Source organism: Macrotis lagotis, chromosome 1 (assembly GCF_037893015.1).
Source record: "Macrotis lagotis isolate mMagLag1 chromosome 1, bilby.v1.9.chrom.fasta, whole genome shotgun sequence".
Taxonomy (NCBI): domain Eukaryota; kingdom Metazoa; phylum Chordata; class Mammalia; order Peramelemorphia; family Peramelidae; genus Macrotis; species Macrotis lagotis.
In genome coordinates, this window is record NC_133658.1 from 746858082 (window position 1) to 746872217 (window position 14136).

Consider the following 14136-nt stretch of genomic DNA (forward strand, 5'->3'; position numbering starts at 1 on the left):
CAGTTCAGAGAGCTAGGACAACTGTATTAGATAGGCTATGGACAATGTTATCCCCATCCAGAGGGAAGAAAAACAAAACAAAATAAAACACACACACACACACACACACACACACACACACACACACACACACAAAGAACACAATCCTTCAGAATCTGATGAATATTTTATAAAAAATTATCTCACATATCTCTTTCTCTTAATCCTAATTTCTCATACTGAAAAATAACTAATCTATAAATATGTTTATCAAAAATAACTGTCTGCTGCTGGGGAGTGAGGGTGGGAGGGAAGAGAGGATGGAAGGAAATTTTGTAGCTTATCAAAATACATGTGCATAAGGATGAAAATAAATAAATAGTTAAATTAGAGAGCAAGAAGAAGAAGAAAAAAATACTCTATTCCACTATGATGTAAAATGCCATCTATATGCAGAGAAAGACTGAAGGAGCCAGAATGCAAACCAAAGTCTACCATTTTAATTTTAAAAATTTGTTTTATGTTTTATGTATTTTCCCTGTCATGCTTTTATTTTTCCCTTTTATTATGATTCTTCTTTCATAACATGATAATTAGGGAAATGTTTAACATAGTTTTATATGTATAGCATATATCAGATTACTTGCTATCAGGGAGAAGTGGGAGGCAGTGGAGGAAGGGAGAAAAATATGAAGCTCAAAATCTTATAAAAATGTATATTGAAAACTATCTTTGCATGCAATTGGAAAAAAGTTAGTTTTTAAAAAAATTATTGTATTCCATCCTCAAGAAATAGAAAGGCATTGAGAAAAAGAAACTTCTTATTTAGGAATTTTTGTTTGTTTGTTTTGTGTGATTTGGTTTGGTTTTCAGAAGCCTTAGTTTGAGAGAGACCAGAGAGAAAGGTAAAATTCTTTAGTGTCTACTGAGACTGGGAAAAACATTAATTATTTTTGCCTCTGACTTTCCCTCTAATTGTACTTGGGCTAGTGTTAGTAACAATATTATAGTTCCATTAGCTAAAGAGTTTTCTTCTAGAAAAATTAAACTCTTGCCAAAATTATATCTAACCTAACCTCTTCATGCTATTAGTTAAGTCTGTTTCTTTTGGCTGAGACCATACAAAGAGAAATATTAAATGATGAGCATCAGAAACTATCATATAAAGCTAAGTTATGTTGGAATGCCTAGGGCTCAAAGACTGTGAGGATCTTTGGGACTTCTTAGCTAGCTTTGGTCATCTGCAAAGCCCTTTGAATGACATTTTGGCTACTAAGGAGAGATGACACTGCCAGTTCCAACATACATTCTCTTGCCAAGAATGTGAATGAATTATAATTTCAGCCTTCTCATTAACTACAGGATGAAGCCTAGCTGGGGTTGGCAAACACACACATACACACACACACACACACACACACACACACACACACACACACACACACACAAATAAAACAAGAACTGCCAAAATAAACCTCTCCTTGAGAATGATGCTGAATTGCAAGGCCCCAGTGACTTCAGAGGGATTTCTTTCTACTTCTCTTTCTAATCCTGGAAGGTCATGTCTGACTTATATTTTAGCCCAAGAATGGTTGCTGAAGTGAAAAGTCCCAAAGTCTTGTTTCATGTCAAGATATTCAGTCCCCAGGAAAAGAACCAATTCCTGTAATATTAACACATGTGCCAAAGAAATGCTAACTGCTAGAGTGCCCCATCCAATTAACTCTCCTCACTCCTCCATGGGGAAACCCTGATAATAACTCCCTGTTGTAGCTGTGTCCATGAGATATACTGGTCTCAGATTCTGTAATAAATTGGTTTGATGGTCACCATAAGACTCATAGGCTTTAATCAGGAGATCTTCCCCTGCCTGCTGATACCTTCAAAATTGACAATGCTTAGAGAGAAGGAACAAAGGCAATGTGATGGTGAATGAATACTGAGGACCCCAGAAAACTGACCTACTGGAGGAGCTGAATAGCAAATAGTCCTATTTCAGAATTTCTTATATAATGTTCAAGAAATCTTATACCACCAAATACTAATGGGAGTGTATGGCTCACAATCTGTTGTATTTGTGTGGGGGACAGTGAAGAATGAGAAATTGAGGAACTGAATACTCTTATCAAGAATATTCTAGTTCCACTGGGCATTGAGCTGTAAAAGCACCTGGAGTCTCACATCCAAAGTTAAGCCATCTGGAGCCTCTCTGATTCATATTCAGATAAATCTATGTTATATTTCCCAAATGAGATGAACATGATTTGAAGATATCTTTGAAGAAAACCATGATTTTCTAGTCTATTTTGAGTCAACCAAAAAATAATCAATAAACTTAACTACACTTAATAAGGTAAATTCTATAATATAGAAAATTGGTTGAAAATGGACAGTATCAGAATTAGACTGTAGATCTGGATACAAGATAGAAAGGGAAGACAATATTAAATGCCAACTATATGTCAGACACTAGCCAAATGCTTACAAGTAGTACCCTATTTCCTGGTTGTATGTGTGCATGAGGAAACCACTTAGAACTTCTGGTGCCTCAGTTTCCTCATTTTTAAGTAGGAATAATAATAATTCTTATAGTATTTATTCCATAGGATTGTTCAAAGGATCAAAAAAGGAAATGTATATAAGGTTTTTGGAGGCCTTAAAGTGTGTGTGTGTGTATATATATACATATATATATATATATATATATATATATATACATGTTATATCCTTATCTCTTTCTCTCTGTGGAGTTCCATGGTCCAGCAGAAATTCCAAGTGAAAAGAGCAGATAAAAGTCAACCTTGTTAAAGAGAAAAGAGTATTGAAAGAGTCATATTCACACCCAAGTTCTGCAACTTAGGAATAAGTAGTGTGATCAGGAAAAGTTCACTTTAACCTCTCTGAAATACAATTTTCCTCATTTCTAAAATGTGGAAAATAATACTTGTGCACCAGTCTCACAGAGTTGCCTTTGTAAATTTTAGAATGCTAATAGAAAAGGAAGTTCTGGTCAATCTTCTCCCAGTTTTTTCCCCTAGAGTCCCAGGATTCTTACCATTACCCATATACCCAGTCACAGAAGGATTTTGAAGATAGAAAAAGGAAGAGAATGTTTAGAAGATAACGGAACTTTGGAGCTGAAAGAGATCCTTATGCATTTTCCTCATTTATACAGACAAGGAAACTGAGTTCAAGTTAAATGATTTACTCACATTCACCCAGTTGGTAAAATAGTGGTAGGATTAAAAATAGAACCAAGATCCTTCCAATCCAGTCCAGGATTCACAGAGGAATGTTTTATTTTGTGACAGCTTTGCCAGAAAATACTCCTTCAGTATGGCTGAGGTCAAACTGGTTCTGAATACTGTCTATCTAAATACCATGGACTTTAAAGGGGCTTTAAAAACTTCCAGAGAGGCAGCTAGGTGGCGCAGTGGATAAAGCACCGGCCCTGGAGTCAGGAGTACCTGGATTCAAATCCGATCTCAGACACTTAATAATTACCTAGCTGTGTGGCCTTGGGCAAGCCACTTAACCCCATTTGCCTTACGAAAACCTAAAAAAAAAAAAAAAACCAACCTTCCAGAGAGTAAGCTATGTGTTCAGAATTAACTTGGACAAATACCAATCCTCTTCATGAGCACAAGAGAAATATCCATCTACTTGACTGGTTCATCTCTTCAACCTTCTTCTACATAATTCTACCAATTACCTTTGCCCCTTGAAAGCTTCTCTTCCATAAATTTTACTCTTTCATCATTTTCTTGTATTTCATTTTTCCATCCTGTGTACCAGTCTATAGATGACTGCAATATATACAAAGATCTACCCCCAACCCTGACTGTCTACTTTGTGTCAATCACCCTGTCTTTCTAGTGCTCCTTTTCGTCTATCTAGTTTCCTCTTCTGAGTTCTCTCATTTTTCAGCTTGATCTCTCTGTCCTGTAAGTCACTTGGGATGCTTTAAAAAAAATTTTTTTTGCTTATTTTGTTTTCCCATTAAGACAAAAAGTGTGAGTGAATAAGTCAGAAAAGGAGACCAAAGTTTCTCCACTTCATTTCCACATAAAGCAGTCTTTCTTCATGGACTTTGCCATTAATGTCATCCCTTTGAACAGAGAATCAAACATGCATGCACATATACACACATACATATGCTCCTCACACACTTCATATTTTAGCATATTAGCCCTCCATGTTTATTGTTAATCCAGTATATAGTTGAAGTTAATGGTCACCTACCATCAGAGATTATGGGGCCAAGCAAGAGATCAAGCGGGACTTAAATGACAGAGAGGAAGGTAAAAGAGATGCAATAGTCATGCAAGGAAAGTGGAAAGAAAAGGAAGGGGGAATGGAGATGAGAAAATGAGTTAATATACCCTTTAAAACCTCAGGAGGAGGGGAACCTTACCTCTCAGCTGACATCTTGAGAGGAGGGGAATAAAGACAAACCACAATGCCTGTATCTTATTGATTCAGAGGTTGGTTTTGTTGTGTTTTGTTTTAGAATTCAATCGAGTAATGATTTTTTCCCCTAGCTTTCCCTTGGAGAACCTGGTTGTGATCAAACCCCTGAGGTTGATGTGTTTGTCTGAGGTCAAAAGCCCTTGTGGAGTTTTTTTGACCCTTCCATATATGCTGTATTTCTGACCCTGTTGGTGAGATGCTGTTAGCATCCTGTCCAACAATTGCTTAGTTCTCTATTTCAGAACTGTCAAATGCCTCACTATCCCCTACCACTTCCCACTTATTCCTCCTTTTTTCCTTAGGTTCATTTTTTTGGACCCAAGAAGAGAAGGCTATTTCTTCTTTTCCTGTTCCCCTTCCTGTGGCTGTGCTGGCACCAAGCAAAAACAAACAAACAAACAAACAAACAAATGAATAAATAAGCCTGGAAATGGAGCTTCCCTGGAATTCCCACCAAGCTCCTTGTAAATCCCTCTGATGATCTTCCATCATCCTCCATGCAATCTCACATATGGGAATCCCAGGCTATGGCAGGGTGGGGGAATGGACGCTTAGGAAAGAGGAAGAGGAGAGAAGGGGGCAACATAAAACAAGAGCAATACTGACCTTGGAACAAAGCTGAGCTTGTGGGCTCATTAATTTCTAAACCAGGTGAGGGAAAGATGGAAGAGAAAAATGAAAACACAATATATATTTATATACAGTAGCTATATATTGATTATATATAGTTTGTATACAGCCTCACAACACATTGAATAAAAAAGGAATGACATGGTGTGAGGTAAGGGGAGACAGCAAGGATATGAAAAATGAACACAATGCAGCATGAGAAACAATGAGCATATCACACAAATTTGTAGCTTGGCATTCATTCCTGCTGGGAGTGACCACTCTCCACTCTTTGCCACATCCCACTTCCTCTTATTGCAGATGGATTTGCCCTTTGCTTTTGCTGAGGTGGGGATGATGAGTTGGTGGTGAAGGACCAAGGCCCCTGTGTTGCATCCCTTTCTACCACTCCTTAACGCCACAAACCCAACAATAGGAATCTAAAAATTCTCATGGCAGGGACACTGAAATTCATTGAGTTGGGAGCAGATCTCCAGGTTCCCTTTCAAAGTACCTAGGACTTAATTGGCTCATGTATTCAGGTACCATCTTCTTCAGAAGGTACATGGGATACATTCTGGGCTCAAGTTCATGAAGGGAGGCTACACAGCAACTATGCCTCTTTGCTGTGCACTGGAAAGCTATTATTCAAATCAGGTAGGAAGAGGTTTTGGTTGATAAAAGAATTGACAATGAGATGCCTATAACCTGGTTGGCTTGCTGGTACACTGCAGGGGGAAAATATCACCAAACAAACTTCATAAAGAGACTATGAGGGGCGGCTAGGTGGCACAGTGGATAGAGTACAGGCCCTGGAGTCAGGACTACCTGAGTTCAAATCTGACTTCAGACACTTAATAATTACCTAGCTGCGTGGCCTTGGACAAGTCACAACCCCATTGCCTTGCATAAAAAAGAGACTATGACATTTTCCAGAAATGAGATGCTGCATCACAAGCTTGCATCCATTCACTTAATGATATAGAAGTAAAGGCCCTTTCTGAGGTAATAAATGACATGGGTATTTCCAAGCCATGCCTACACTGTGATATTTCCTTGAATCTAATCCTACATGACTCTTAAATGATTCAAAATCCAACCATAAGACTGAGGCATTGATGGCACCAGCCTTGGTGCAGATGACCTCACATACTCATGAAATAACATCACATTGAAAATACAGTGGAAATTGAGTACTTTGAAAAGTCATCAAGGACATGCCCCCAAAGGGCAGGCCCCATGTGTAAATTTGGGGAAGTGGAGTGGGGGAGAGGGTGAAGTTGGTAAGGTTTTTTTAATAAAGGGAATATCTTTGTTTAGGTTGGAAGCATTTTGTTTTCTATGATCAAATACAAACTTTTCTATTTGGTATTTAAAGCTTTCCCCAACTTGGCTTCAGCTTACTTTTGTAAGTCTTTTATTCATGATTTTTCTTCTGGTACTCTTATTCCAGCCAAGCTAGCCTTCTTGTTGCCTCTCTCCCATAGCATTTCATCTTTTGTTTTCATGCCTTTGTCCTGGCTGTTTGCAATGCCTAGAGTCATCTCTGCCCACTTCTGCCTCTTAAATCCTTGGGTTCCTTCAAGCTTAGCTCAGATATCACAACCTGGTACTCTCAATCACTTATTCCTTCCCACTTGTCTGTTCAATGTTTATTTTCTGTATGCCATACATACACATATTATCTTTCCTATGGAATGTAGGCTTCTTAAGGGCAAAGACTGTTCTTTTTTGCTCTTTCCACATCCCTCAGACCAAGCACAGTGACTGGTATAATGTGTGCTTGTTTATGAATTAAGGGAAAACAACACTCATCTGTATCTGTTCTTTTAAATGATCACCTCCCCATGATTGGGATGGAAGGAAATTCCCTAGCAAGTTGTGGATTACACTTCAAAGTTTTGCCTTTTCTGACTTAGAGGACTTACCAAACCTAAGAGGATACCTTTTCAGGGAACCTTACAATTTTAAAGTCCATAACATGAAGAGTATAGAAATGAGTGCTATGCTTCTGAGAACTGGGGAGATGACGTCTAAACTTACACAATGCTGAGATGAGACAAAGACCTGAATTAGAGATTATTAAATTTCAGTTTCCAGGGGGAAGATCATTTTTTGAGGTTTACATGTTCACCTGATTGATCAATTAGAGAAATTGAAGATTCCTAGGAAAATAGTCACTATCCTGGAGATAGTGTCCTGGAGAGCATGGCCTGGAGAGACTCATTGCTTAGCCTTTCTTTTTACTTTGCTTTGATGGACTCATTTTTGGATACCCTTCATGGTAAATATTCTTGCTCAAACTCAAGATAATTCAAATGTGTAATGGTAACAGAAAAGGGATAATATGACTCATTATGAATCACACTCAAGATAGTTTAAGTGTGAGATTTGGCAAGGGGGATTATATGCCTTCACAGTGGCAGTGTTTAGTATTGAGAACCTCCAGAGAGAGAAAGAGAGAATCAGAACCTCAGGAATGAGGGATCCACCTACACTCAGCAGAATTTTGTATATTATGCTAATTTCTTGTGTCTGCCTTGGGATAGAATCCTTTATACATAAGTCTTCTGGAAAAAAAAGAAAAGCATCCTTAAATATGGATTTCAATATTTATTCTCCCAATCAGATTTTCAAAAATCATTTTCTCCCTGTTTTGAAAGAAATCAGTCATTAAGGAGAGGTCGGAAAAATCATCAAGGGTGTATTGTGTACATCCTGGTCAAAATGTCCAGAGGACTTAGGAGGATGAAGAAAGGTCAATAGGAGGAAATAACAATGGAAATATATTGGGGAAGATACTGGGGGATTATTCTAAGACAAGAAGAAAACAGACAATTTCTCATCTCAGATCTTGTCCCCTTTAGTTCGTCAATATCCACCTGCCAAAAATAAAAAAAAGATGATAAAAGTGTTGTACAGTCACTCTCATCACAGCTGTCCCTACTCTGATAAACTCATTCTGAGACTAAATGTGGGTCTCTCAATTTTCTTATTCCCCCCTATGAACCCATTAAATGATCTATTTTTTATTTGGAGCAAGAAGTAGACTTGTGATCTGAGATGTTTGAATACAATTGCACTGTCTGCTTGTTCTTCACAAGTTGTTTAGTTTACTTTGGTAAGTAAAAAAAGAAAACTTTTGAGAGGTATGGGACTGTTGGCAACTCTTAACAGAAAGTTGATTTTAATAGAAACACAAAATCCCAGAGTTGGGAAGCAACTTACTTTTGTAAGTTGGAGATGATCAAGTCAAATATATATACCTCAGGAAGAGACAGAAACAATACCATTGAGAAGTAAATGATCATCTGGCATCTGTTTAAAGACTTCCAATCTCTACCCAAACCAAATGACAGCACTAATTATTAATAAATATTTTCATATACTGAGCCAAAATCTGTCTTTCCAAGTTTCACCCATTGGTGTTAGTTCTGCCCTATGGAGTCAAGCTAACAAACTAATCTCTCTTCCAAATGTCAGCCCTTAAAGGGTTTAAAGACAGCTGTCATGACTTCGTACATATTCTCTTTGCCAGACTAAATATCCCCAGTTCCCCAACTAATCTTTTAGTATGGGCTCTAATCCTCTTACCATTCTTTTCAACCTCCTCTTGGTTGCACTCTAACCTGTCAACATCCTTTATAAAATATGGTAGACAGAACTGGACTATTATTATGCAATAATTATAAAGTATTATTACTGTAGAAATGGCCTGACCAAATCAGAGTACAGATGGCTCTAACCTTCCTTGTTCTGTATACCATTCCTTACTTAATGGTGTTTAAGATTAAATTAGCTTTTTTGACTGTCTTTTGACACTACTGACTCATAATGAACTTAAAATAAACTAAAATCACCGTGCCCTTTTCACCAGAACTCTTGTAAAATTCTGCTTCCTTCATTCTGCACTTGTAGTTATTTTTACATTTGTCCTTCTGAAATATCATCTTGTTTGATCTAGTCCACTAGTCTAAATGGAAGAAACATTTTTGTATTTTTATTTTATTGGTCAATATACTGGTTATCCCACCTAGCTTCATGCCATCTGAAAATATGGCAAGCATGATCATCTCTATCTTTGTCCGAATCCTTGATAATTTTTTTTGAAAGGACTACCAAGAAAAAGTCATAGGGCACTTAACTAGTGATTTTCCTTTATGATAGCTTCCCTTTCTTCCTTTTTCAATTTCTTTCCTTTTGCCACATTTTCTTTCTTCACATTTGGTTCCTTCCTTTCCCCATAAAGTTTAACAATCAATGAATTAGAAATTAGAACTCTCACAAAGGGCATAAAGAACTTGGTCCTGTAGGGTCCAAGGTTATGGAGAATTTTTACCCCTTTCTAGGCTTAAAGGAAAAATGAAGCAATTATCTGAGCCCCTGGAAATTCTGCCTAGTGACTGGGCAATATGAAAATTCTCTAAATAGCTTTTCTGGAGATTGTTCCACCACTGGGACAATGGGAAACTCAATATCCATCTTTAGGCTGTTGTACCTAGGGTCAGTAAAGGAGTTGCACTCACCTGATGCAGATACCAACACAGCTGGCCATGGGTTCAATGAGGGCATAGAACTTATTGAGTGTTTGATTATTATGTATTGAATGAATGAGTGAATGAATGAATGGACTTTAACCATTAATCAGGATAATGGACTGTACAGACCATTCTTTATTCTTGTAAGCAACTCCCTTACCACAAATACAATTCCTGAAAGCATTCCATTGACCACTATCTTCTCTTATGAAAAGTGAAATTATCTGAAATTTCAAATGTTTTTGATTTGTCTTGCAAATGAAAGTTTCTCTGATGATATTCCTTCCATTGCAAACATTGGGGAAAATGACTGCTTATCAGTTAGCATGTGAATCTAATTTGAACAAGTCAGAGTTGTTTTGTTTTATTTTAAGAACCAATCACTGTGTCTCTCATACAATATCTGTTCTTTTCTATTCAGTCCACCACATTTTTTTTATCACCCTGATCGCAGGGTCTGTATGAAGAAACTTTGTATTTTGACAGCTAGGTTTCCCTCATATAATTTCACCCATCTTTGAACCCTTTAGATTGAGTATTTTGCATGTGTATGTTTGTGTTTCTTTCTATCCTTTCTTATTTCCCAACTGTCTCATTATACTGCTTTGGATTCTATGGTCAAGGTTTCTACCCTCTGTCTCTACCTCCCTTTCCTTTTCTTCACTATAAGTTGTCCCCTCCCTGTTCTTCTTGGGGTTTTGTCTCACCAAACAGTGTGATGCTGGCATTGGTGTGGCCTAGATTGTTGGAGGCCACACAAGTGTAGTTCCCATAGTCATGTTCAGAGACATTGAAGAAGATGAGCTTTGAGAGGAATGGTCTGTTTTCAACTTTCACTCGCTTCTGTCCTCCAATCAGCCTGGGATAAGCAAAGGAGAGAAAGAAAATGAAAGAGGAAGGAAGATGGTCAGAAGTGCACCATTAAAAGAAAACTTTCTGAAATGTATGGTGCTGTCACCCACTAAAGATCTCATAACCATTATTCTTCCTACTTACTTATAAGTTCATATTCTTTGATAATATTCCTCTTTCTCTGCTTTTGTTTATTTTTCTACTCCGAAGGCATTAACTATTAATTGTCGTGTCTCAGTTGATTATATACAGACATATAATATTCAATGTGTGTCCATAGATGTGCACATATAGGCATATTTATACATATAAGTATGTTTAAACATACATATATATATACACACACCTTTACACATCAACATTCATATACCTCCTTTAAAAAAAGAACTACACATTTGATAGTCAACTAATTAACATATACATACCATCTAAAATAATTGTACCCTCATAATAGGTACTTAAAGCATGGATTTGATGATGATGAAGATAACAAATATTATATGAAAAAATATTTAGACAGAATAAATGAACATTTGTATATGAGCATGATTCTTTCCCAGAGCTCAATGTATTTTATCATTGATGTAATTTCCTACTCCCTCAGATCTGGAAGAAAGGGAAGGGGAAAGGATTGACATTCATCTTTCCTACTAGAGAAATCTGAAGTACAATGGGATATGTTTTCTAAGGGCATAGGACAAATGTTGATGGAAGATGTACAGGAAATCCATTTGAAGGACTTAATATTATGATAAAGGTAGACATGGGATATTCTTCTGTTCATACCTTCTGAGCTTAAATATAACTCTAGGCTTAAAAAAAGAAGTCACATACTGTAGCACCTTTGTGAGAAGTCTTTTTTAGCCACCTGGGGGAATGGATACTACAGAGGTATATTTAGGGTCTCTGGGAAAATGGATGAACCTGGCTGAAAGTTATGGAAAATGAGACTCATTCTTTTAAGAGCACTTCATTATAAAAACATTTTAAATAAAGAAGGAAAAGGAAAAAAGAGCACTGCATTATTACAAGTCATAAAGAAAGGTTACATGTTCCAATTAAAGGCTTCTTGGAGTGGGGTAGAAAGTTAAGCTTAAGTTAGAAAGAACTGGGTTTGAATCCTATCACAGAAAGTTACAGTCATATAACTATGAGGAAGTTAACTGCTCATATAATTTAACTTCTGAGCTTCAATTTCCACAACTGAAAAACTGAAAAAAAAAATAGCAAATGCATTCCAGAGATGCAGTGAGGATCAAATGAGAAAATGTATATATAACGTGTTTTTCAAACCTTGATGAGTTATACCAATGTTGCTATTCAGTCATTTTTCAGTTATATCTGGCTCTTTGTAACACATTTGAGTTTTTTCTAGCAAAGATACTGTACTGGTTTGTAGTTTGCCATTTCTTTCTCCAGCTTATCTTGCAAATGAGGAAAGTGAGACAAATGGAGTTAAGTGACTTTCCCAGGGTCATAGACTTAATCTGTCTAAGGTAGATTTGACTTCAGGAAGATGCCTTCTTGATTCTAAGCCTAACCTTAGACTGTGCTATCTAGCTGCTGTAATGCCAATTTGAGGTATTATTAGTAATTAAGAATAGTAATTTTTTTACTTCTGCAAAATATATGAAAATTTAGTGAAAAAGGATTTAAGGCAATCTTTTGCCAGCTTTGAAGCATTTTTTTCTGTCCATCCTCAGAATATATGCTTAAATTATATATTTGTCAATAAATGACCAGAACTATATATATATATATATATATATATATATATATATATATATATATATATATATATATATATATATATATATATATATATAATATATATAACTGGGGGAAAAATGAAATGCAAATGTAAGGAAGTTGGCAAGAGAGCCAAGTTGGTCATCCAGGGCATTCTTGGTGCATGTAGCAGGTGTAAGCACCTGGAAGTAGTTTGAATGGATTAGTTGAGCTTAGATAGGACATTTGTCAAGGAAGCTAGCTAAAATAAGAGATTATTAAATTCAATTCAACACATATTTTTAAAGTTTCTGTCACTTGTGAATATATTTAGAATCTAATAGTTTCTTTGAGGTCATCTAACCTAATACCTTCATTGTTCAGATAAGGATGATGACACTCACTATCTGTGCAATAGTTAAGTTCCCACAGGCAAAAATGGAGGAAAAAACCCTCCATGAAGAAATTTAAATTCTAAATTAAATATATCTGAACACATATAGCATGTGCACAAATAAGGAGATAAAGTACTTGAGAGAGGTAGAGAACTAATTCAATTGTGGATGGGGGAAGAGGTTTCTTGGAGAACATGGCACCAGAGGCAACAAGAATTTTGAGAAACAGGGATCAGGAGTAAAGGCATTCCCAGCCATTGGAGATAACTTGCGTAAATACCCAGAGGTGGAATATGGAATGTTAAATTCTGAAAATGATTAATATTCTTCCTATTTGTTTGGAGTATGAAATACTTGAAAAGGAATAATTTGAACAAAGTCTGGAACCCTGGCCATGAATGCAAAACCCCTCAAAATTTTGTTCCAACCTAAGGACTTTTTTTTCTTATAGTGAATCAATAGTTTTTGAGTAAAGAACTGACAAGATCATGTCTTAGGATTATTTTGGTAATTGTGTAAGAGAATTGATAGTAGGATGGAGAACTAAGAGGAAAGAGAACAAGTAGGGATAAATAAAAATAGGTGAGAATGATAAAGGTCTAAACAGGGTAGTGATAGGAAATGAAGGGGAGATATAAAAGAAATTGCAGTGGTGAAACTCATAGGATTGAAGAAACTTTTTGGTTATGCCAAAAGGGCCAAAAGGGCCAAAAGGGAGAAGGGCCATTGGAGGAGATGGAAGAGACAAGGGTGATTACAAGGTTATGAACATTATGACTAGGGAAATGATGATGACTTAATAGAAATAGAGAATTTGAGAAGTTTATAAGAAGGACAGAATTAGGGGGAAATATGATGAAATCTGAGGTGTTAGTGAAACATACAATTGGAGATGCTGAAAAGGTAGTTGATAAAGAACTGGACTTCAGGAGCAATTGGAGCAATATTGGGGAGCAGATGTAGATTTTTAAATCATCTACATAGAAATGATGCTTGAACACAAAAGAGATGTGGAGTGGAAATGAGTAATGATACAACAAAGGACATTGAACAAAGATGGATAAATGGTAGAAAAAGAACAATGAAATAGTTGTATTATGGAAAGCAAAGGAGAAAGAATACAAATTTTCATTATTTTGAAGTATCAGGAAGGGAAGAATCCAACATTCTGAGCAGACTTTGAAATACTAGGATATTACACATATTCACTGGAGTTATAGTGGAAGGTTAAATCAACAATCTGAGGAGGTAGGGGTCATGTACAAGAACTCTGGCAATAGGGATTTTCCTCTGACTACAATATAAGCAAGCAAGCAAACAGTGTAATTTGTGTGTCACTAAATATTGAGTAAACATATTGTCACTCCATAATGTTCAGGCCCAAACTCCTAGACTTGATATGTGGACCTCCGTCTCCCAGGGGATATCCTAAAAAATAAAGCTGTCCTATTGAGGAGGCTACTTTTTACCAACTAATCACCCCTTCCTTGTTTGCCATTCCTCCATCATCTATCTGGTGCTGAGGCATGCTTCACATCAGACCTGAACTGTGAATTGAACATGGG

General features: G+C 36.6%; 1 protein-coding gene across 5 annotated transcripts in view; it reads right to left on the bottom strand.

Moving 5' to 3' along the window:
• Window positions 1-14136, bottom strand: part of NTM (neurotrimin) — a 1385759-nt gene that overhangs the window by 9539 nt on the left and 1362084 nt on the right. For 2 of the 5 annotated variants that reach the window (XM_074216284.1, XM_074216287.1), the window contains exons 7-8: window positions 10304-10455; window positions 5056-5091 (exon numbers count right to left, since the gene is read on the bottom strand). In XM_074216284.1, coding sequence (XP_074072385.1) covers window positions 5056-5091; window positions 10304-10455 — 188 coding nt within the window. Of the gene's footprint in view, window positions 1-5055; window positions 5092-6463; window positions 7941-10303; window positions 10456-14136 lie in introns of those variants that run through there. The other 3 variants (XM_074216286.1, XM_074216285.1, XM_074216288.1) reach the window with 2 other exon arrangements.